At 34.6% G+C, this 23544-nt stretch overlaps 1 protein-coding gene across 2 annotated transcripts in view; it reads right to left on the bottom strand.

Moving 5' to 3' along the window:
- The window catches only part of LOC128242858 (phosphorylase b kinase regulatory subunit beta-like), a 31049-nt gene extending 7532 nt beyond the window's left edge, over positions 1-23517 (bottom strand). Inside the window, exons 1-16 of one of the 2 annotated variants that reach the window (XM_052960241.1) lie at positions 23228-23517; positions 21289-21433; positions 19844-19943; positions 18854-19021; positions 18372-18508; positions 18090-18249; positions 17573-17770; positions 16160-16217; positions 15566-15643; positions 14487-14642; positions 13952-14049; positions 10518-10550; positions 7469-7573; positions 6577-6702; positions 6122-6226; positions 5200-5373 (exon numbers count right to left, since the gene is read on the bottom strand). In XM_052960241.1, coding sequence (XP_052816201.1) covers positions 5200-5373; positions 6122-6226; positions 6577-6702; positions 7469-7573; positions 10518-10550; positions 13952-14049; positions 14487-14642; positions 15566-15643; positions 16160-16217; positions 17573-17770; positions 18090-18249; positions 18372-18508; positions 18854-19021; positions 19844-19943; positions 21289-21433; positions 23228-23399 — 2013 coding nt within the window. In that variant the 5' untranslated portion in view covers positions 23400-23517. The remainder of the gene's footprint in view (positions 1-5199; positions 5374-6121; positions 6227-6576; positions 6703-7468; positions 7574-10517; positions 10551-13951; positions 14050-14486; positions 14643-15565; positions 15644-16159; positions 16218-17572; positions 17771-18089; positions 18250-18371; positions 18509-18853; positions 19022-19843; positions 19944-21288; positions 21434-23227) is intronic. The other variant, XM_052960242.1, reaches the window with a different exon arrangement.
- Positions 23518-23544: the final 27 nt, after the last annotated feature.

Here is a 23544-nt window from a genome sequence, read left to right as displayed (position 1 = left end):
GAACAAATAAGTGAATGACCACTCATATCACCTTTTCTATGTATTACTTGTACAAAGACGATAATGTTTAAATTTATGGTCTCCTTTTTATACATAGAAATTAAGATAAAACAAAATCTTATTATGAATTAAAAAACTTTTGTTTAAGTACTTTGATTCTTGAGACTAAACCAAAAGTTGACCAATCTGATGAAAATCAGAAAATAATGTATTGTAAAAAAAGATGATTAAAAATCTGATTTCAACTTCACTAACACTAATTTATAGTTCAACATTTATTGCACAATATGCAATTAGTCACATAATTCATAAAAGAATAAAATATTTCAATAACGTTACCATGGAGACCAAATTAAAAAGAATTCATCATTTACATGTAATACCAATAATACGATGAAAACTACCGCGACAAGCCCAGTAGTCAGTTCTAATTGTATAAACTCTGCAGTGTGTTCAGTAAGGCGAGCATTTACAAAACGCTAGTAAACATTGCATACACTCCAAGCGGGGAACCAAACAGCAGATGTTTGCTGCAAACATGTTTTTCTGAGCACATAGCTGTTAAGAGGCAAAACCCTTTGGTCTTTGAGACACAAAACACACAACACAAACAGACCACACTTGCATTTGAATAGCTTTTTTTAAATTAATGATGGGATTATCACCTCACAAGCCTCAATTACATTATACTGAATTTTATAGGCCTGATCGTGAAGACAGCTATAAGATGATATAAATCACTCTGAAGCATACATGTGATAACGTCCCGGACGTCCGGGATTGTCCCGGAAATCGTATCTCTGTCACGGAGTCACGGAGGGTGCATGTTTGTCCCGGAAAGTCATAAAAAAAAACGAAAAAAAATAATCTCGGAATCGGAATCGATTATCTTAATTTTACCAATGTAAGTCAGCTATTTTGCCTGTCCGGGACACTGGTCGTAAAACACAGGACATGTTGACACTAATCCGTTAATTGGTACGTGTGTCGTCGAGGTCATCGTCAATCACCCGATAATTGATCTATCGGCCTATTGTTGTGCTTAACGAGTGGGGGAGGGTTCTTGTATACAAATTCATTGTTTTCATATGGATTTGTTTGGTCTTATGAATGATAGCTTTTAATTGATGAATTGATATTTTTCACACATTTTACCAACAAACGAGCATGAAGGCAAGTTCAAAGAAAGTGACAAAATGAGTAAAAAAAACAAAATTAAAACACGGAAAACATCCCATATTCCTTTCAAATTTCAAAGTCGATACGTCGTTATACTTTTAACAACTTATGCGTCCATAAGGAATTTTAGTGTTTTGACCTTTTTTCCGAACTATCGTGTGTATTTTTACGCCGAAATAAAACTGACGATATGGGGTTTACAGGTGGTTATATAGAGTGCTTTAATCACGTGACCATGGTAAGTCACGTGATCCCTTTATACAGCCGTTTGTTGACACGTCTCTATCAAAATTATATGCATCTCCAAACGGAAAAAAGCTCATCGACTGGAAAATCTTCTTTATCGTCTGAAAAATATTGTGTGTCATAAATTGCAAACGTTTTAAATGTAATGAAAAAATAAATATTTTGTAACGCATGTTCTCAAAAGCGCGGGAAAACAGGTGCCCGTATAGTTGTTTATTTCCTGTTTTGATGAAACCGAAAGTAGACTGCATATCCTCCTGGTTAGCACTTCATTTAAAGCCTGGGAAAATATCTGGTGGTTTTATTTTTTCAAGAAAATGCAGAAAAAAAACAACCATGTCAAGTAAAAAATACGTCTTGGCAGTCAAAATAGGTACATTTTCCCGACGTTAAAAACGACTAAAATAGCCCCAGATATGCTATAGAATGCACCACAGACGTTCCCCATTTAAAAAAATTTCCGGGGGGCAGGCACCGGACCCCCCTAGTGTGCGTTGACATTACGATGGGTGTCCCGGAATCGACCCAAGAAATTATCACATGTATGCTCTGAAGTCTGTTTTCTGTTGAAAGAACAACAACTAGTGTCCTTTTTGAAGGTTAAACAGGTGAGGCTTGAACCTTCCATCTCTTGGGTGAACATACCCCTGGTGGGGCTCAAACCTCTTGATTGAAAGGTCTCCATTAAAAAAATCTAGAAGACATCAATCATACAATAAAACATTGATATAGATAGATTATAATATTATATCTAAATTAATACAGATTTATCAAAAAAATTGATACAGATGTGCTTCATAAGGTACTTAATATACCATATTATACTGTGTATAGGACGCTAGCATATATAGGACGCAGGCAGAAAATATATAAATAAAAAAATTGCAGCTCATGACCAACCTCCCTACCATGACAGTGACCTTTGACCTACTGACCTATAAGTCTATAGGAGTTGTCTGCTGGTCATTGCCAACCTCCCTACCAAGTTTGAGGACTTTATAATTAAGTATACTCTTGCAATCAATATTGTAAAAACTGTGTCCAAGATCACCACAGCCATGACCTTTGACCTTCTGACTGTAAAATTGATAGGGGTCATTTGCCAGTCATGGCTAACCTCCTTGTCAAGTTTGAGGACTGTAAGACCATGTATACTCAAGCCAAGCTTTTGTATAAGGGTTTTTTAAACACTTTCTTGCAAATACTTGTAAGCACTTTTGAAACATAAGTAAGCACTTTCTAAGCACTTTTTAAATAAGCACTGCCCACTCAACTTAAGCACTAATAAAGAATTTGCCAACAATTCAAGCCCTTTTCAAAGGATGCAAGCTATATCCTTGTTATCAATACAATGATGGATCGGTTTAAGATTTATTTTACTTAACAAGCTTTTATACTGTAAAATATGTTAAACTGTTTTAAAACCTGCTTTAAACATGAGATTTAGAACCAGTTACAGTTCCTGGAAAAAGGACCAGAATAAACATGGACAGAGGTACGAGTTAAGACCGAACCATTGACCCTCGGATAAAGTGTCTGATACAATCATCGCGCCATTACCATTTATAAGGAAGGCTAGACAGCATTTATCGCAGATAAACAGTGGCTTACTCAGGGGTGAGAATCTCTAAAAAAATATATTCATGAACTTTAAGCCAGTGTCCTGGGGGTGAGTTACCTTTGGGTCAGAGGTGGCTAAGCACCACTAAGCTACTGGTTTTAATTATTATGCCAATTTAAAAAAAAAATGGCCTAGGAGACAAAAAAATCCTGGAAATGCGTGAATGCTTCGAAGATCCTCACCCCTGAAGGTAACTATGCTATTAAGCATTGGTTGCTGAGATGATTTCTATGCTGTATTTTAGTGCACAAATCTGTTACGTTACCGAAGCAAACGTCTTATAAAATTTAAAGTTAAAAACATTTACTTCATAAACATCAAAAAAACATAAAAACATCTTACAGATTTTACGTTGTTAAAATTTAGACAGAATTTGTAAAAATCAAATGTCACAATGAATATAAGAGTAACATGTTCAAGAAACAGCTATATACAGCTAACAGCAAAATCTGAATAGTAACAAAATCCAGAAGATAGAAGAAATAAGGTACTTGATGTATCCAAATGCAATATGTAAATATCTATTTGTACATGCACAAGGCTCTATCAGATATGTAAATATCTACTTGTACACAAACAAGGCTCTATCAGGTATGTAATTTTTTTTTTTTACACGAACAAGGCTCTATCAGATATGTAAATATCTATTTTTATATGAACAAGGCTCTATCTGATATGTAAATATCTATTTTTACACGAACAAGGCTCTATCAGATATGTAAATATCTATTTTTACACGAACAAGGCTCTATCGGATATGTAAATATCTATTTTTACATGAACAAGGCTCTATCAGATATGTAAATATAAGGGATACAAACGAATATATTCAAATATTCGATCGAATGTTTGGTATTCGAATGTCAAAATCAGTATTCTAATATTCAATGTTTTTGTTGAATTAATGAATTAATAAACTTTTTGCCTACAACTGTCATCTTCGTCTGTCTTGTTTTTACAACGATGGACCCGTTATGCCAGAGGTGTGAACTTGATGACACTATACACGCGCCATATCTGATATATCGTCGGGAACTATAAACAGTCCCAGTAATTTTGCATTTACTGGCTGTCAGACAAGTGACATCAAACACATTCCAATTATTTAGGGAACATTTAAGATCGGCCTTTATACCAATGTGTTGTCTTCTGTTGCTAATCAAGCTTGGCAATATTGCGCAAATCGCCTTAATGATTCGAAGGACGTGTGCTAGGTATGTGCTTTAAACGGTTTTCCATGTTTCGATACAACGCTTTTGCGTTGAAAAGTAATTGTATGGTTTAACGTTTACGGATATATGTCCTGTATTGTTGTACAATACATCAGTCATGGCCATGATTGGTGTCGTTTTCTATAAATATATTTCGTAAACATCAATCCCAGAACGAGGCTGTAAGTACCACATTGGCGCATATCGTCATTTAACCGGGATAAAACGAAATTCCCCGATCTTATTTTGCATTGTTTACAAAAGTGAACGCAGAGTAATTGATATAGTTCATTTTCTTGTTTAAAATATATCGCTTTTTCTTGGGATATATTCTGAAAATGGGAAAATTCAGAGGCTAATTTGTGAAACAATAAGTGTCTGTCGTGTGTACCGAATACGACAAAGAAGGGTAACAGGGCCCTGGCTATTACGTTAGTGAATATTAGTTTTTTACAATTCTTAAAGGATCATTTTATTCGAATATTCAAATATTCAATCGAAAGAATTACCGTATATTGAATATCAATTTTGCCATTCGTTTGCATCCCTAGTAAATATCTACTTGTACACGAACAAGGCCCTATCCGATATGTAAATATATATTTGCACATGTATATGGCTCTATCTGATATGTTAATAACTATTTGATCATGTCTAAGGCTCTATCTGATATGTTTATATCTATTTGATCATGTCTAAGGCTCTATCCGATATGTTTATACCTATTTAATCATATATCGGGCTCTATCTGATATGTTTACATCTATTTGATCATATATCGAGCTCTATCTGATATGTTTATATCTATTTGATCATGTATATGGCTCTATCTGATATGTTTATATCTATTTGATCATGTATATGGCTCTATCCGATATGTAAATATCTATTTGAACATGCATGAGGCTCTATCTGATATGTTAATCCAATTACAGTTATTACCTGCAATCTTCCAACCCGTACCCTAATACCATCAACATCGCCACTTTTGAATGCAGCTAACAACTCGAGAAACTCAGTGAAGTTCGTCCCCCGAATGTTGTTTTCCCGAATCAACATACAGAACGTGGGGCGTCCAGCGAGCTTCCAGCACTTAGACAGAAATGTCAGATCATTCTGAAATAAAGAGATGTCTTAAATTTACAATTAACACATTCAAGGTGTCCAAAGATAGGAAGATTGTCCCTTGACCGCTTGCACTTCTTCATTCAATTAAACAAGAGCACAGTGGACAAGAACATCAAAGCTCATCTGTTTTTAAAGATTAGAAAAGGAGTGTAACTAAAACGATATAAAAGTTATGGGATGTGATATAAAAGTCTATAAAGGGACATAACTCAACAATTATAAAAGTCAGAGTTATGGGATTTGCTAAACATGTGCTCAATGTCTCTTGCAACAGTGAACAAAATTTATTAGTATATCTTGAATGATTCTTTAATTATGGCCTAGGTTATTGGTTTGCACAAGGACGTCGATGATGCAGACAACGACACCAAGAGTCTGACAAAATCTCGCTTTTTTCACTTCAGACCAGCTTAAAATGTTGAAAGTACACCACTGATAAATAACAAACAAGAAAATTGTAAGTGGATGCTATTGCTGATAAGGGTTTCTACATTAGTCAAGGTGAAATATTTAAGGAATATAATTATAGCATGAGTCACATTGTGTTTATATGTTCACCAAGTTTCATATATCTATAATTTGTTCTTGAGATATGGCTGAAAGATAAAGATTTTGCAAGATACCACTGACGACAACACCATGGCTATGGCAACTCTTTAACTTTCAATCTTTAAAAAAGACGAGTTAAGAACAATCAGCACTCTTTATATCCAAAATTCAATTAAGCTATTTTAACCTTGAGGTCATCAATGACGATGCTGATGTCTTGAGCCATGTAGAAATCTGTGACTTCAAACAGAAGAGGATAACATAGCACCGTTGCCCCACATGCGCGATAGATCTGGAATGGAAACACAGTGAGTTTTGATATGATGACATATTGGAAGATTTCAGTTTTTCAAAAGAAATTAGTGAAAACCTTTAAAGCTGCAGTCTCACAGATTGGCAGTTCTAAATTATTTAAAAAATTGCTAAAAAACTCATTTGTCTTAAAGCTTTTAGCCATAAAAATAATTTTTCAAACATAAATATGAAAACCTGTGATCTATATCCTTTGTCAGCAGTCTTATATGACTAGTTTCCTGACATTAACACAAAAACTACCTCATTCAAAGACAAACAAATAAATTTAAAAAATGTAAAAAAAAGTCAATCTGTGAGAGTGCAGCATTGATACACTTTATTTCTCACCTTTGATGTACTCAAAACTCCAAATGGTCTTTTGGGACGTCCAGTAAGCCCAAGTTTCTTGTTGATGCCCAGATATTCATACGCCTTGGACAGCTCTTTTGGCGACCATATCTGAATTGGCTCAATCTGGAAAATGATCAAATATTTAAGTAATGTATGTATTTTTTTGTATTTTAAAATAACATCATTTTTATTTTCCTCTTCATTTTACAACAATAATATCTCAAATTAATCTGATTTCACAACCCTTACTATGATTTTTCTTTCTAACATTCAACAGAAAAGCTGTGAAGATGGTATTTGATTTTAGCACCATCATTTACTCAACCGAATAAACTATTTAAATCCTGTTAAAATTTATAATGGAAAGGAAATAACTTCTGGGGTTACGATTACAAACAGTCTCAAATTCAAGTCTAGACTCAGACGACACAATAAAGCACTATCATTACATTACATAGAATCATCTCTATCCCATTTGTTTAACAAATATTAATTTGAATAGAAATTAATTTCAGCAAATATCATTATCAATACTCAACAGAAGGAAAGTTCCATTGAAATGAAGATTCGCAGTTTTGCGACTTGATTCTAAACTCAGACTTGACACTGTATGTAATCATGCCGCCCCTGAATTTTCAATTTGTGGAAAAAATGACATAAAAAATCAATTTCACCAACGAACATGTGTGACTTTTACTGACATCATGATGCTTAGTTATTTATCTCAGTATTGAGGTAAAACAGTTTCTCTAAAACAGTGCTTTTTAAAAAATGATTTGTTTTGTTTTCTTATTGTTTTGTTAGGCACGACTTATCTGGCATGGCGGTGCAAGATGGAATTTTCCAGAGCCGTATTGACCAGAAAAGCCTTTCCAGTGTGCAAGCGTACCTGATGCGGGGTTTGCGTCTGTATGCCGTATGTAGCTAGCAGCTGCTGTAGCCGGGAGCTCTCCGCAATCAGCACAATTTGTAGCACCAGGTCTGGGGGTGTTATCTGGGGTCAAAATATAGGACATTATAAGTGCAGGGTTAAATAAGAGAAATTGATATTGGGATTGTACCATAGGATTACCGTAAAAGCTCTAAAAGCTTGGGTTAATTGCTTATTTATCTAACAAGATGCTTCATTTAGTTATTATTAGTTTGAATACAATGACAAAACATGGCTATAAGTTTATCATAAAGTAAAAACTTAAAGTTAACATAATATAAAAGTGACAACAGAATAATACTGAATGTAAAAATAAGGTTAAAAGTTTTTACGGCATCGAAACAATACTAGCAAATATAATTTCTAAACCAATACCACGGACTGAAATGTTCTCTCTATTTTTCTGAAAGATTTATTCAGATGGATGGATTATCTATGAAATTCTAAACTTCAAAACTTCAAATAATACTTATTGCAGATTGTTTTAATTTCACAAGGGTTTAATGCTCACAAATTTAAATGTTTGTTAATATGTCAAGTTCCAAGTTTTATACCTAAAACACAGTACAAATTACTGAGGATTTACATTTGTAATATTGTTGCAAATTTTAAACCTTGTAAAACTGACCCAAACAAAACTGTCATAAAAACCAAGATGTAGAAAGAACACTTTCATTTAAAATATTCAAATCAACACAATGACTGTGTGACTTTGGGCTGCTTGGATAAATGTGCCTGTTGGTTTCATTGTCTGTATAAACAACTTACACCAGTGGGCATTATATCATGGACAAACCCAATGAGGTTGAGTTGATCATGCCTCTAAAGTTTTTAACATCTGCCTGTGCCTATATGATGAATTATTGCTTGCTTGCCCTCACAGCACCCCTGTGCAGTTTAAAGAAGAATTTAGAAGCCTAAAGGGGCAGAATTACCCTCATCATTGAATGAGGTACAATGTCTAAAGAATAATTACGCCCGAAAAAGTGGTTGTGTAACAACAATGAATGACATCTGAAACGTTACACAACCGAGATAAGAGAAGAAAGAGGTGTCACCCCTGGTTAAATAGGGGCGGAACAGGCTCTGTGCCCTTCACCTTGGTTCAAAGCCGGTGTATCGCTCCCAAGGGAGGCTCAGAGCCTAAACTAAGATTATCATCCTATATGATGTTAATCAGGCCCAGAGCCTAAACTAAGATTATCATCCTATACGATGTTAATCAGGCCTAGTAGCCTGAACTAAGATTATCGTCCTATATGATGTTAATCCGGCTCAGAGCCTAAACTAAGATTATCGTCCTATCCGACGTTAATCCGGCTCAGAGCCTAAACTAAGATTGTCGTCCTATCAGATGTTAATCAGGCCCAGAGCCTAAACTAAGATTATCATGCTATAAAATGTTAACTAGAGCCGTCAAATTGAGTTGATAGTATAACCACGGCCATGCAATTTCTAGAGAACAATGTGATGATTGTTACGTCGAATAGTACACACATGTATGGTCAAGTTGACTTTTGTGCAATTTAACTAGAGTGATATTATAAGCTTGCATATTTGCAATTGACCAGTCGCTAAAGCAATCAGTTTATTTAAATTTGTCAAAATCATTCAGCATACCTGGTAGGTTTACCAGCTAATGCATTGGTTTGTGCAATCATGTGATTTTATTTATTTACAAAATATAATCCTTTTATTGGTCAACTGATTGTTTGACTTACAACTAGCAACTGGTCAATATTTTAGGGTCTAGCGCAGAAACCAAAAAGCAGGAGGCCTAAGTTATATGCAGATGAAACATGGAATTCACATAACTGGGTTTTCCCATGCTGGTACCAATTAAAAATATATATTTAGGCTATTGAAATTCATGTTAACGATCAATGATTCTATTATATCTGAAGTAACATGTGTCTATTTTTATTATACAATGTTATTTGTACCAGAGAATTAGCTTAGGAAAACCAGTATGTTTATATTTCCGAGCTTCAACAATTGAAATGGGCTCCATAAATAGAAAGATGCTTAAACTGTAAGGCTTATATGACCATCAAGATCATGTGTACATTAAATGCATCAATGCTTAATGGGGCCATCTTATATAAAAAGGATTAAACAAGAAAATATGGTAAGATCAAATTGTAAGTAAAAAATTGTGCTCAAGTCATTTCAAGAAATGGTATATACTTAATTATTTAAGCTTGATTGTGACAAAAACTGATAGCTTATAAGATCACTCTCGAGTTCATTTCCTGGGCAGAATCCAGTACTGGTGTCCATTTTGAGAGGCCATGAGAAAGTACACCTGGTGGGGATCGAGCCCACAACTTCTTGTGTGCGAGGCGGACACCTATACCACTAGACAACTCTCACCCTCATTTCTAGAATTGAAAGTGTTTTTTGTAAATCAAAACCAACTGTGTGTTATGTCATCAATCAAACAATTTCTTTCAAATTATCGATGCGAGGAGTGATTATATGATATGAGAGTTGTTAATGGAGTCCATATGTCACTTAAAGCTGCACTATCACAGATTGACAGTTTTGACATTTTGTTGTTGTCTCAGAATAAGTGGATTTGGGCATCATGGTCTTCAATTCAGTTATATAAGATAACTCACAATAGAACAGATCTCAATTGTAAGAAAGACTGTCGAAAATTATTTTTTCTTTAAGTGTTATTATAGCTTTTAGATTTAAAACATCAATTTTCAAACATAAATATGAAATTCAATCTTATTTCACTGCTCTTCAGGTATTTACTAAAAATTGGCTCATTCCAAGACAAAAAAATAAAAGAAGTTGCCAAAACTAAGTCAATATAACAAAATGGGAAAACATGTTTTTGTCATTACTGTTACTAGTATTGAGACTCGTTTTTAATAAATACCTTTTTTTACCTTTTATGAACACAATGATGCTTTAGAAATCATTAGAGGGTTTTGAGTTTTACCGAATACATAATTCGAAGAACTAAAAATGGTGAAATAAAATTATAAACACTCACACGATGATTTGATGGCTGAAAAGACCTTGTTTCCTGCAGTAAATTTTACTTGTTAATTGGACAGAAACTATAAGTTAATCGGCCTTTTTTCCTTCCTCTTTTATCTAATTTAGGAATAGCAAAAGGTTTCATGACAGGGTTAATGTGTCTTTTATCTTAAGGCAGTGATTTTTTTGGAATTATTTTCACCACCTGTGCCTTTGTCGATTTTGGGAAAAATACAAAATCCAGACCAAAATAGTTAGTAATATAATGTCAAAAAAATATGTTTTCACTTTTTTTAGGATATATTATGCTTTAAAAGCTTTTTTTATTCATTAACTTAATCTGCATTTAAGAAATTGAATTTTTTCGGAGAATAATAGACATTTTTTCGCGAGGAGAAATAGGCTTTAGAAGGCAGTGAATTTCACCAGAAAAATCACTGCTTTAAGGTATAAGTGTGTGTTGTCAGAATCCAACAACATTTGTGTCACAAAATGTTACTGATACTCCCAAAAACTGCTGCTAAAACACCAATCATAACCATAAACAAAAGTTATGTCTGCTGTAGCAATATTGTAAATTTTGTGTTAATATTGTTAAGACTTAAATTATTAGAACAAGAGGCCCAAAAGGGCCTATGCTCTACTGGCATGGCACTTGTGGTCATTTTTAATCCACAGCATGTATGTATGGGTAAAAGGCAACAGACATAAAGTTCACATTTTGTGTTTGGGTTACCTGAATAGTTGCACGTTCAACATCTGAGCCCAGAAAGTATTGTAAGCAGATTAGTTCATGAACTATTTTAATATGTGCCAAGTAAAAGTCATCTGACAAAAAAAAATGCTTTCAAAACTGTACTCATGGTAAAAATTTCTGTAGTTTTAAAAATTTAAAAAAAGTTGGTTAAAAGGTCAAAGTCAAGGGCATCCGAGGACAACATTGATCAATTTGAACAAACATTCACAAGCAATTGTGCTGAGATGGATGCAAAAACACACAAAAAGATTTTCAAACCTATCCCAATTTAATTTTACCAAACCTGTGAACCCTGGGTGCGGCCAGTAATGACCCCAGGTGCATAAATTGAAGCAACATTCACAACCAATTTTGTTAAGATGAATGTGCAAACTACAGACACTTAGAGCCAAAAAAATTGGGCTTTCAACAAGAACAGGGCAGAGTAATTCACATAATCAGCTGCAGTACAAAAAGCAAATTCTCTCCCTTAGTCCTAGACTTGAATTTACATGTACATGTAAACTTGGCTAAAAATAGAATTCGCTCATGCAGACCTGAATGGCTAAAAATAAGTTAACTAAAAATAGCATTTCTTTAATTTAAAACTTTCAAGGCCCATAATCTAGGCATGCATAGGCGGATATGGCTGGTTTTCGAAAGGAACCAAGCTCTAATTGATATCTAAATACTGTACAAGTTTCATCGAGATACAATCAAAACTGAAGACTGTATCGCATTAACAAGAAATTGTTTACAAGAAATTGTTTACAGACGCACGGACGCACAGACGCACATACTACGTACACATTACCATTGCATAAGCTCTTCTGGCCTTTGGCCAGTAGAGCTAAAAATCAGTAAGTCATGTTCATTTGTTACAAAAACTCAAACAAAACATGCAATAATAAAGCAAAAAAGCCATTAGACTAAAGCATAGCATCAACAGCATCTAGTATGTGGGAAATACCAAAGCTAAAAAAAGAACATGTGTTATATCGCATCTTAAAGCTGCACTCTCACAGATTGAACATTTTGACAACTTTTTTATTTTTTGTCTTGGAACGAGCCAATTTTTGCAAAATTCCATGGAAACCAGTTAAATAAGACTGTTGACAAAAAATTAGATCACAGGTTTTCATATTTAAGTTCTAAAATTAATGTATTACGCATTAATTTTCGAATGGAAAATATGAAAATCTACCATCTGATTTTTTGTCAGCAATCTTATATCATTGGTCTGCAGATATTTACGCAAAAATTTGCTCTTTCCAAGACAAAAAATAATAAGTTGTAAAAATGGTAAAACTGTGAGAGTGCAGCTTCAAACATAAACCAACAAGCATTGCAAAATCAAGTCACAAACTTTTACTCCACATTGTGAAAATGACCTAGAAGCAAACAAAATATGAAAAATGAGTAGCAATAAAATAGTGCAGAATAAAGAAATAATAGGATTTTCCAAAAATTTAACACATTTTAGTGGAAAATCCCATAACTTGTCCATATAATGTATTTGCCTAAAACATTTATTCACATTTAGCAAAAGTATGCATTACAATTACGACAGACAATTTGCAGATGATCATTCGGATAGTCCAGTCTAAATTACCTGACTCTCTTTTCCAAAATGTTGGCGCTAAATCAATTTTCTATGCTTTATAATAGGTAAGACAGATAAAAAAAAATGTTAAATCCTATTCCATAATACATAGCTCTAAAATTATAAGCAGCAGCCTGTGGACACAATAGTCATCGTCTAATTTAAAACCTCAGGTACTTGAGAGCATGACTCGTAAGATTATTTAAGATTCAAAACATAGATAATTCACATTTTAAAGACTTAAAACAAGAGTGCTGCTGAGCAAATGCCCACACCCAATTGCTGTTTTACAGCCAAAAAAGGGGCATAACTCAACAGTAATTAAAGCAAGAGTTATGAGTCTTGCTGAAGACCCAATTGCCGTTTTACAGTCAAAAAAAGGGGCATAACTCAACAGTAATTAAAGCAAGAGTTATGAGTCTTGCTGAAGACCCAATTGCCTTTTACAGTCATAAAAAGGGGCATAACTCAATAGTAATTAAAGCAAGAGTTATGAATTTTGCTGAAGACCCCATTGCCATTTTACAGTCATAAAAAGGGGCATAAGTCAATAGTATTTAAAGCAAGAGTTATGAGTCTTGCTGAAGACCCAATTGCAATTTTACAGTCATAAAAAGGGGCATAAGTCAATAGTATTTAAAGCAAGAGTTATGAGTCTTGCTGAAGACCCAATTGCAATTTTACAGTCATAAAAAGGGGTAAACTCAACAGTAATTGAAGCAAAAGTTTTAAGGCTTGCTGCACATGTCCATATTGTCTCTGGCAACATGAGTTATGGCCAAGGTTAAAGTTCTTGCACTCCTGCAACAATGGCGCCAAGGCTATGACAATACCTAGCTTTAATGTCTATGCAAAACTGTAAAAAATCCTTTCCAATTGTATACATGTTTTGATGTACCAAGTGGTTAATAACAGATTTACATGAACAAATCTTAAGATTAAAAATTGTATTCGTACCAAGGAAATAAATCTCACATGTCTTTGTTTTTCGTCTTATTTTGTCATGCTGCATTTTAGTTCAATTTCTCATACTAAGTTAGTCAACAAAAGCAAGAGTATTATTTCAGCCAAAACAATACAAGGTTACTTAAACATGTAAGAGAAATACCTGAAATGATGAATATCGGCTGTTCACTTTCGGCCGTTCCGAGGCTGGCAAGTGGCGACGTATTGGGTCAATATCGTTAATGTTGAGCAGCTCTTTCACTGGGAGTGAGATAAAAGGATTTAATTGCATCATTTTCATTCCTTACTGGTTCATGCAGAGCAGCAGATAACTTTTTTATTTAAAATGTATTGTACACCCTTACGTTATTTTGCCAAGTGTCATCTTGGTTTAAATCAATAAAGTGTATTGGAGATTGTTAAAGTCTACCAGCACATTAATGTGTAAACATGCATGCATTTTAAAAAACACAAACGGCTTGATCCTAAAAGCTGAATTTAATTCATTAAATTCACAGGACGCCGCAAGCCTATCCGCCCGCACGAACAACTTTGTACATCACTGCATCATTCTAATAACCATTCTCGTCAAGGGAAATCACCACATAGGAGATTAGACATTGCCAGTAAATTGTCCGAGGGTACCTGACGAAGCCCAGCGTGCACATGGATAAACAGGAGTATCATGTTACACATACCTAGCAACTGTGAGATGAAGTAGACAGCTTGTCCCCAGAGAAAGATGCCCTTGGTGGAGCCTGCATCACTCGGGTACCGTCTTCCTCGGCCCGGCTGCATTCTCTCAATCTCAACCTGTTCAGCGGGGATGTAAAAGTAGTGCGGCATGAGCAGACCTGAAATTGAATTCATACTTTTAACTTTTTCTCGATTACAAAGACAGCTGTGAGCCTGTTTCCTAGGTATAAATCAGGTTTCTAAATCATAACAGTTTGTTTAACTTGAGTGTGACATAGTTCCCTTCACAGATGAGGGCTCTTAACTGAAGGTCCTCATAATAAGCCATTTGAAGCTGTTTAGTTGCACCAATGCAGTAGAACCAAGGTAACTCACACAGAGCCTGGAAGGCCTCTTTCTTTCTTCTATCTTTCTGATGGGCAACATTTTAGATATCAATAATTGTTGTTACACATTTTGGCTTTAAATTATTCGCTTCCGCTGTACATTCACCTAATGAGGGTAAATTCTCTGCTTTTAGCCTTCCAAATTTATTATTTAAACCGTTGAGAGGATGCGGGGAAGCTGTCAATGCAACCAATGGACACAGGCTGAATTAACAATCTCAAAATCCACCTGCCTTGATTGCGAAGACAGCTGTAAGGCGATCAACTTATGAGCTGCTTTCAAGTCAGTTTCGTAGGTGACCCAGTACTGATATGCATTTTGAGCAGACAATATTGTTCCTCTAGTGGACCTCAAACCAACATGTACAACTTCTGTAGTCAAATTGACCTACACATCGATTACCCTAGAGCCCTGAAACTTTTGGGACCAGCCAAGAAGCCGCATGGTGCAAATTTTCTATGATCACCTTCAATTGTATAAACTTGAATCATTTCAATGTTAGAAATGTTTTATACTATCTGTTATAGACTTGAATCATGCATTTAACAAAGTCATAAAGAACAGGGAATTATGTTTAATTTCCCGCAAATAGTTTTAAAATGATTTTAGATTCACAAAATCTTTAATTTGCCATAACAAAAATGAGCAGGTTTGCAAAGGAGATTGAGCATTAGAATTCAGGAAAATAGTCTACCATCATTAGATCGGGTCATAACGTGATCAAGCATGGCAGAATACTTCTTTACTCCCTCCTTGTCATTTTGAAATATTCCTGAAAATATAAAGAAAAAAGACTTAATATTGTCAGCACAATTTAAGTCACTAGCTGGGAAAGCCCCAGTGAAAATTTCTTTGCATTTCCCATCTTAAACCTTTGTCCCTATATAATCCTAAAAGGATTAATCTTGTTATTCCTTTTCGCTCAATAGAGGTTAAGAAATGTACCGTGTGGTTTTATTTTGTCTACATGAGTTTCTTATTGAAAATGCAAACACAACATTACCTTAAAATTCAAGATAACCTGGACCCAATTTCTCAAAAATACTTAAGCCTAACCCACTAAGATTCTTATTTCATTTAGCAAAATTACTTACTTTATTATGATTTTATAAAACTAAAAGCAGTTTATCGTATTTCTCTCAAATATTTTTTCCTTTAAAAGCCTCAAAACTCTTTAAAAAGAGAATTTTACACAATTTACAGTATACCAACTTAAAAATAGTGTGTTGAGCTTGATCTTAAGGGACTTAAAATTATTTGAAAAATTTGAAACCAGAGTGTAACTCACGATCCAACAAAAGGTACACATAGAACATCGGCCATTCACACTCTATCCCATCAAAATTCTGAAAGACAAAAAAGATGTTATGGATAATGGATGTAAGAATCTAATGTTTAGGAGTTCATGATTATGTCCAGTCATTGAAATACGCCACTTGCCCAACGCCAGGGACAAGTAAAATTACTGTTGGAAAAAAAGTCAATCTTGTTCCCCCGAAAGGACAAGTAGTGTTGGAGTTCCAGTTTGAACGCTTTTAACACATTTGCTAGGTATTTGTAATGCTGTCACAAACATTTATGATGTAGTATGTGATAATTGACTGGTGAATCATCAATGTCTGTTATTTGTGTAGATACCTATAGAAATTAACATTTTTATTTTTACTAATATAACCAGGCCATTTTTTAATAAATCATTTTGACCTTGAAGTAAACATACAATGTAGTATATGTACATTTATAAAGCAATGTTACCACTACATAAAGGAGTACCAGCCAGGAAACTCCAGGAGGGGGTGGTAATACCGATTTATTACATACTTTTATTAGGGCAAGTTAAAAAAGGTTCGGATAAGTACAATTTGAAAGCTGCTTGCCTGACTGCACAAATTCAGCATAAAAAAGACATTGAAGATTGTAGTTCATGTACAATGCATGTATAAAACGAGCAAATAAAGAACTAACTGTTTGCTAGAAAACAAACATATGAAATAAATATTTCTTCTGAGATAAATTATGTAAGTTGAAAAGAGCTTTCAAAAAATTTGCATGATGAATATACATGTACAGTAAAACTGCAGTCATTCAAACAGGCGGTCGTTCGAGAACCGGTAATCCCTGGAGGTCGGAGCTTGGTCCCAAACATTTTTCCTTCTATTTTCATATAAAATATACTGCATCGAAACCTACATAAAAGGAGAAGTCAAACACTATAGTCGGTCCCGAATACACAAATCATGCACAAAACCTTCTGGCTCCCTCGAGGTCATAATTTCACACTTTATCCCGAACGTGTGTTCCAAAATAAACAAACCATTGCTAGGTGTTTTCGCAAGTTGTAAAAATTGCAATGACAGTTAAAAGGAAATTTGATAAGGTGTGATAAGTGATAATCAGTGTCGTAGTAAACAGTCGGTTTGACAACTTCAAACTTAAAATACACTGAAAGATATTATAACAGACTGAAAAATTGAAAGTCGGGTGGTTCGAAACATTGGTTCCCTCGTGGTTTCAGCTTGGACCCCAGCTTCCCTGAGCGATCGCAGTTTTACTGTAGTCTATATGCATTAACACTCATTATCATATGATCTTTTTGCATATAATTTAAAAAAAACACACAAGAATTCTTTATAGAAATTGTAAACAGTATGGTAAGCCTTTTGATATCAGTTTTTTAACAGAAACTTAAAATAATGTTTACCTTAATTTCTGCAGGTCGATAATACTTTCGATTTTTATCCTCAACAACTGTTTTGTACCCATCACGAATAAAACGTTTAATTCCCTTGACCCCGCTCAGTTTTCGGATGACCTTGGAGATGGTTCGGGACCTCACTGGCTCCTCGTGAATTGCAAATGCTGGCCATGAAACTGTCGCTAAGAGAGATGCATCTGTGTTCTGAAGGAAATTATGAGAAATGTTCAAGAAAACATGCTTTTAGGTGTTATTTGATTTTATGAGATCTAAACCTTGATTTTATTGTTTAACAAGTTCATAACCTAATAAAAGTTATACGCAGATATTACAAAGATAGCTGTTCATAAATATGACTAACTCAAGTACAAACAAACAACACGAAAATTTGAACGATTTTGCAATGAAAATTAGAAGCAGTGATGAAGCATTATAACCAGCCAACCACCCCAACAACTGGAAAACCAACCAGCCAATCAATCAATGAAATCTTCCCTAATTCCGGGAAAGTTAAACTGCTAACCTTAGAGTTGGATTCCCTGGGCAAGATAGATTCAAAGATTGTCCGATTCCGATTGTGTGCGTCAATGTCTACAAAGATCACAGACCACGATGCACCCTGATCACCAAAGAGATTGACGCCGTTCACTGCTTCAAGTGCAGCCTTTGCCAACCCGATAGAACTGAAAAATTGATGAAAAATGTGTCTAAGCTATGACAATACCTCCAATCTTTTCTGTTAAAAACAGAAAATTAAAATTTTAGCCAGTTTTAAACTGATAATTTTTCCAACTGGTAAACAAACCTTGCATGAACTTCAGTGACTCCGATGTTGTATTTGCTGCCTCTTTCCCACATTCCATAGTCGGGGGTACGATACGCTCGTTCCACGTAAAACACGAGATTCTGGACAAACGATACTTCGTCTGTGGTAAATATGATCTGAAAATGACAGAAAAGTCTCAGAATGTTGTTTTTTCTAATGAAAGTAATTTTAGAATAAGAAATTAGAAATATTACACTTTGCCAAAGTCCATTTTCATAAAAACCCAGCTAACAGCTGCCTTATAGTTACATACTTTTCTCTTATGGGAATTGGGAATTTCTGAAAAGCTTTATTTTCATTGATTTTATCTAAAATGCAGCCCTTTATGTGAACTTTTTTAATCTACTTCTTGTAAAAATTTTTTTAACTTAAGTAAATAAATTGCTTGATATCAGATTTTATGTTCTTTTGATGTTTTTCAGTTATATGGATACCAGCCCTGTGCCACTCGATATTCTCACCTGCAGTCCCGAGGTTGTCATCTGTACCAGGAATAAGATGTAGAGGGCCACAATGTCAATCTGCAGATGCTCATATTCATCGTCCTTGTACACGGGGTCACCAGTGAGCAGATCAAACAAGCAATGTAGGGCGTGGTTTTGACTCTGGTTTTCTTTGAACTTTTCCACCTGTTATGGAAAACACAATATATCAGTCATCGAACTTAGACTTTTGGATGTACAAGCCTGAATTATTATACTATTGCTTAGCATCAAATTTTTGAACAAGCCCTGCTATATAAAATTCAGAATTTGAGCAAGCCCGGAAGCCATTTAAGCCGTGCAGGGATTGCGGACTTGTGTTAATTTCAACCACTGATATATTCCCTGACCAATATCAGGATGAAATATTTACTTTCACTGTTCATTTGTGTATGGAAACATGGCATCAGTGCACAATTTGAGCAGTTCAAAGGACTTTATGATCATTTGTGCACTGACTTCAAAGTGACACTCTTATTCAAAATCAATACATTCACATGTATAACAAACATCAATTTTAACTGATGAACCTTTAACTACTTACTAAATAATGCATTTATGGAAAATACTTATTACTGATATCAAGATTGTAACCATGTATTTAATAGCAGAAAGCGCAAAAATATTAAATGATTGGTGAATGCTAAATGATCTACTATGGTCTACTATAATCTCATAAGGTAGAAATACCTTGTTTTATGCTCATTTCTTTCAAATTAAACTCGGTATCCTTCATATGAACCATTGTTTTCGACATTTAATAATCGCTTTTTGAAAATTAAAACTATATTATTAATTGAGGTAAATCTTATTTGGGAATAAGAGTGCATCTTTAATGTTTTTGTACGCAGATGACAGATGAAACACAACTCTAAAATATTCAATGACTTGCTTCACATTAGCAGTAAATCATATACCGGGTAGGATTAACTCTGACATATTAAAGTACAAAACCACCATTCTCCAAACCTTGTCTGCCTGCCTTAACCAGCAATACAGGATTCCCCGCATACATTTCACTGCTATCTGAGCAAGCTCATGTGTGCGACCCCCATCATTGTCAATACGCCTGAAAATAATTTTAAATACTTGAAGGATTATGCTTAATAATTTCTTTTAAATATTTTCAATTAAGGCAATAAATATAAATATTCAAACACACAAACATACATTAGCATATTCACTTTGGAATGATTAAACAGCAACTTATTTCAGTCAGTAATATATATGTTCATATTATCACCGGGGCAGGGTGCATGGTTAAACCACATCACACTTTTGTGGCAACTGCTCCTCTCCCCTTCCACATTATCATTTACATTGAAGGCAAACATGTACCTAGGTTCCAAGGGGACACTCACCAAAAAGTACTGAATCACAACAATTATATTGGTAAGATATTTCTATCATTTGCTTTTATAGATTCTTAAAAATATAACTTGTTCGATATTACACCCTGCCCCTGTGCGAATAATATGCTCTTACATTGTTACATCATTTCCAAAAATATGTTTAAAGAGTACAGTGAGTAAAACATCTTCTAATGGTTAAACCACTGAATAAGGAATTATTACGTTCATTGATTTTCGTATCAAGGCCATCCCCATAGAAATACGCTGGTGCAACTTATGATGATGGGTCCTCCCTTTTGCATTTTTATTATTTTTAGGTATTGAAAGTGTAAAAGGTGTGTTTTGGCACTATCAAAACATATCAAGATGTAATTTATTTCAAGAATCTTCTTAGTTTTATTATATATTTCAAAATATTTTAAATGACAGATAAATTATGGACAGTTAAATATCACCTTGTAGTGGTCTTGTTGTGTTCCTACTAACATGTATAATGTAAACAGATGGAACCTTAAAGGGATTATACACCAGATTGGCACCAAAAAAAGTATTTTTCTGTAAAGAATCTCAGGACAGTTATTTAATCAAATGTTTAACTCTTTGATATCATAATTGTAAAAATAATACCAAAATGTAAGAAAAAAATCGAGTCCGAGACCGGTGTCGCCAAAATTGCAGTCCAGTGTTGTATCCACTGTGCTACGAAGGCTTACCCTAAACCTTTGGAATATTTACGCTATATACCTAACTTGGTAATATCATGTGATAACATCGACTAGCCAATTATGCATAAGAATGAATTTTACTAGGTATACATACCCAGTAATCTTTTTTAATTGAAAAGTATGAAAAAACTGCGAAAAAATAAATTAATTGTAAACTGTAAGGTCCTTCAGTTTGTTAGTTTCAATGGATTGTACACATCAATACCAAGTTTATGTCAGTTTTCGACAATTTTCTTCTCTTTTTCTTTGCCATTTCATCATACGGTGTATAGCCCCTTTAAAGGTTCTTAAATAGACAAGACCCAAAGAATGGTCTACTGTTAAATATTCTACACACCTGAAAGCCTGTGAGAGGGCCCAAGCGGCGGCAGCACAGTAGATACTGTCCCTCACAGAGGCAACCTTAGACTGTTTTTCTGTACATCCGATACGAGGAAACAGCCCCAGTGTCATACTCTGATACTGCAGGATCTGGCGTTTCACTGAAAACAAAACATCTTACGTAGATTCTTAAATGGTTTTTCACAAAATAAATAGTTTCAACAGTAATCTGGCTGAAAAGCATGTTTCTTATATACATTATATTTTGGGCGAGGCTTACCAAAGCCAGCTATTGCATTTGTTCAGCTGGTAGAGTTCATAGTCATTGGTCCCAGACGCTGCCACTGGATACACTTAACCAGGGGCAAGTTGCAAAGGCAGTGTGCTATTCAGGAGAACCGCAGATTAGAGCACTTTTTTTAAACGGAATAATTTAATCATAGAAAAAGGCGAGAATAGTTAACAAGACCATTAATAGAAAGTTAAAATGGTTTTAACAGTTTAACTTAGATGGAGATAATAAATGAAGATTTTCTTTGCAACGACATGTTGCCGAAAAGAGCTCACACCCTAGCTACAATGAGCGATCAGGGATACTTTTTTATTATTTTGACATTTCTTATGCATCCCTGTAACGCTACAACTCTCTACCATTTAACACCAGGCGAAAGAATATATAGTAATATAATCCATCAATGTTGAATGATAATGACAAAATTGTTCAATATATACCTGACAGTGATGTAAACTAGATTGAATTTGTTTTAAGAGTCGTTATTTTCACATACTTATATTTTGGGTCACGAATACCCTTTTATGATTATGTACACAACCTGTTAGATTTGTCCCAGATTTAAAGATATCAGGATAACCAAAAAAAATAATCTACACATGAAAGTGTTTTATGATATCTGAACATTTTTTGGCATAATGACATAAATAAATATGTGTAGTAGGCAATAATATTTTCGTAGAAATTTGAATTTATAACGGAGATAATTCCAAAATTGTGGAGTGGCGGATTCTCTGCGCAAGGACCGTCCACTACTTTTTGCTGGGATGGTGGACGTCACGAGTCTGCCATAGTAAAAAAAAATCAACAAAAGACTCTTTGATGGCCATTTAGGTGGACTAGCTCACACCCGTGCAACAAAATTCAATACATATTAAAGGACATAAAATGGCTCTCTTAAAATGAGCCGATGCATATGAGTTGTCTATACAGCTCCCCGGAGTAGCTACAATAATGAGCGATCAGCGATACTTTTTTTATTATTTTGACATTTCTTCTGTTTCCCTGTAACGCTACAACTCTCTACCATTTAACACCGGGCGAGAGAATATATGGTAATGTTGTGCATCGATGTTGAATGATAATGACAAAGTTGTTCAATATATAACCGACAGTGATTAAAACTGGATTAAATTTGTCATTAGAGTCGTTATTTTCACATAAATATAATCTGGGTCACCAATACCGTTATTCATGTACACAATCTGTCAGATTTGTCCCAGATTTACAGATATCTGGATACTTGATAAACAATCGACAATGTTAGTGTTTTTTGATATCTGAACATGTTTATTTGGCATAATGACATAAATAAATATGTGTATAATAGTAGGCGATTATATTTTCGTAGAAATGTGAATTTATAACGGAGATAATATCAAAATTGTGGCAGCGTGGATACTCTGCACAAGGACCGTTCACTACTTTTTGCTGGGATGGTGGACGTCACAAGTCTACCATACTACAAAAAATCGTCAAAAGACTCCTTGACGGCCATTTAGGTGGAATACCCTCCGGAGCAAACTGCTTAGGCAATGTGTTAAGTTCTAATTAATTTTTTACAGAAAAACACTAGAAATGTCCTTGACCTTGCTCTTTTGAGATTGGTCAAACTGAATAACATTTCAAAGCTATTTAAATTTGAGAAAGGAAATGTACATACGGATTCGATACTGTTCGTCCAGTTCTTTTTTCAGATCTTTCTCTGGGGAGGAATCTTCTATACCACTTATTCTGTTGTCCCCACCTTTGGCTAAAATCATTCCAAGTCCAGGATCAGTACTCACACTAGACATACGTCTGATCCTTGGTCTTTGAGGCGAATACGACGCCATGTTTAGATGACTTATGTTCCAATTGAAAAAAAAACACCCAATTAACCAAAAATGAAATATTTATGTTAAATTCTCATTTCTAGCAGCCATGACCTCGCTTAAAACGAAAGTAGGTCAAGAATTTTATATTCTATTTTAAGAACTT

The sequence above is a fragment of the Mya arenaria genome, chromosome 8, assembly GCF_026914265.1.
Source record: "Mya arenaria isolate MELC-2E11 chromosome 8, ASM2691426v1".
Taxonomy (NCBI): domain Eukaryota; kingdom Metazoa; phylum Mollusca; class Bivalvia; order Myida; family Myidae; genus Mya; species Mya arenaria.
The sequence above is the reverse complement of the archived record's forward strand: the minus strand, read 5'-3'. Positions and strand labels throughout refer to the sequence as shown.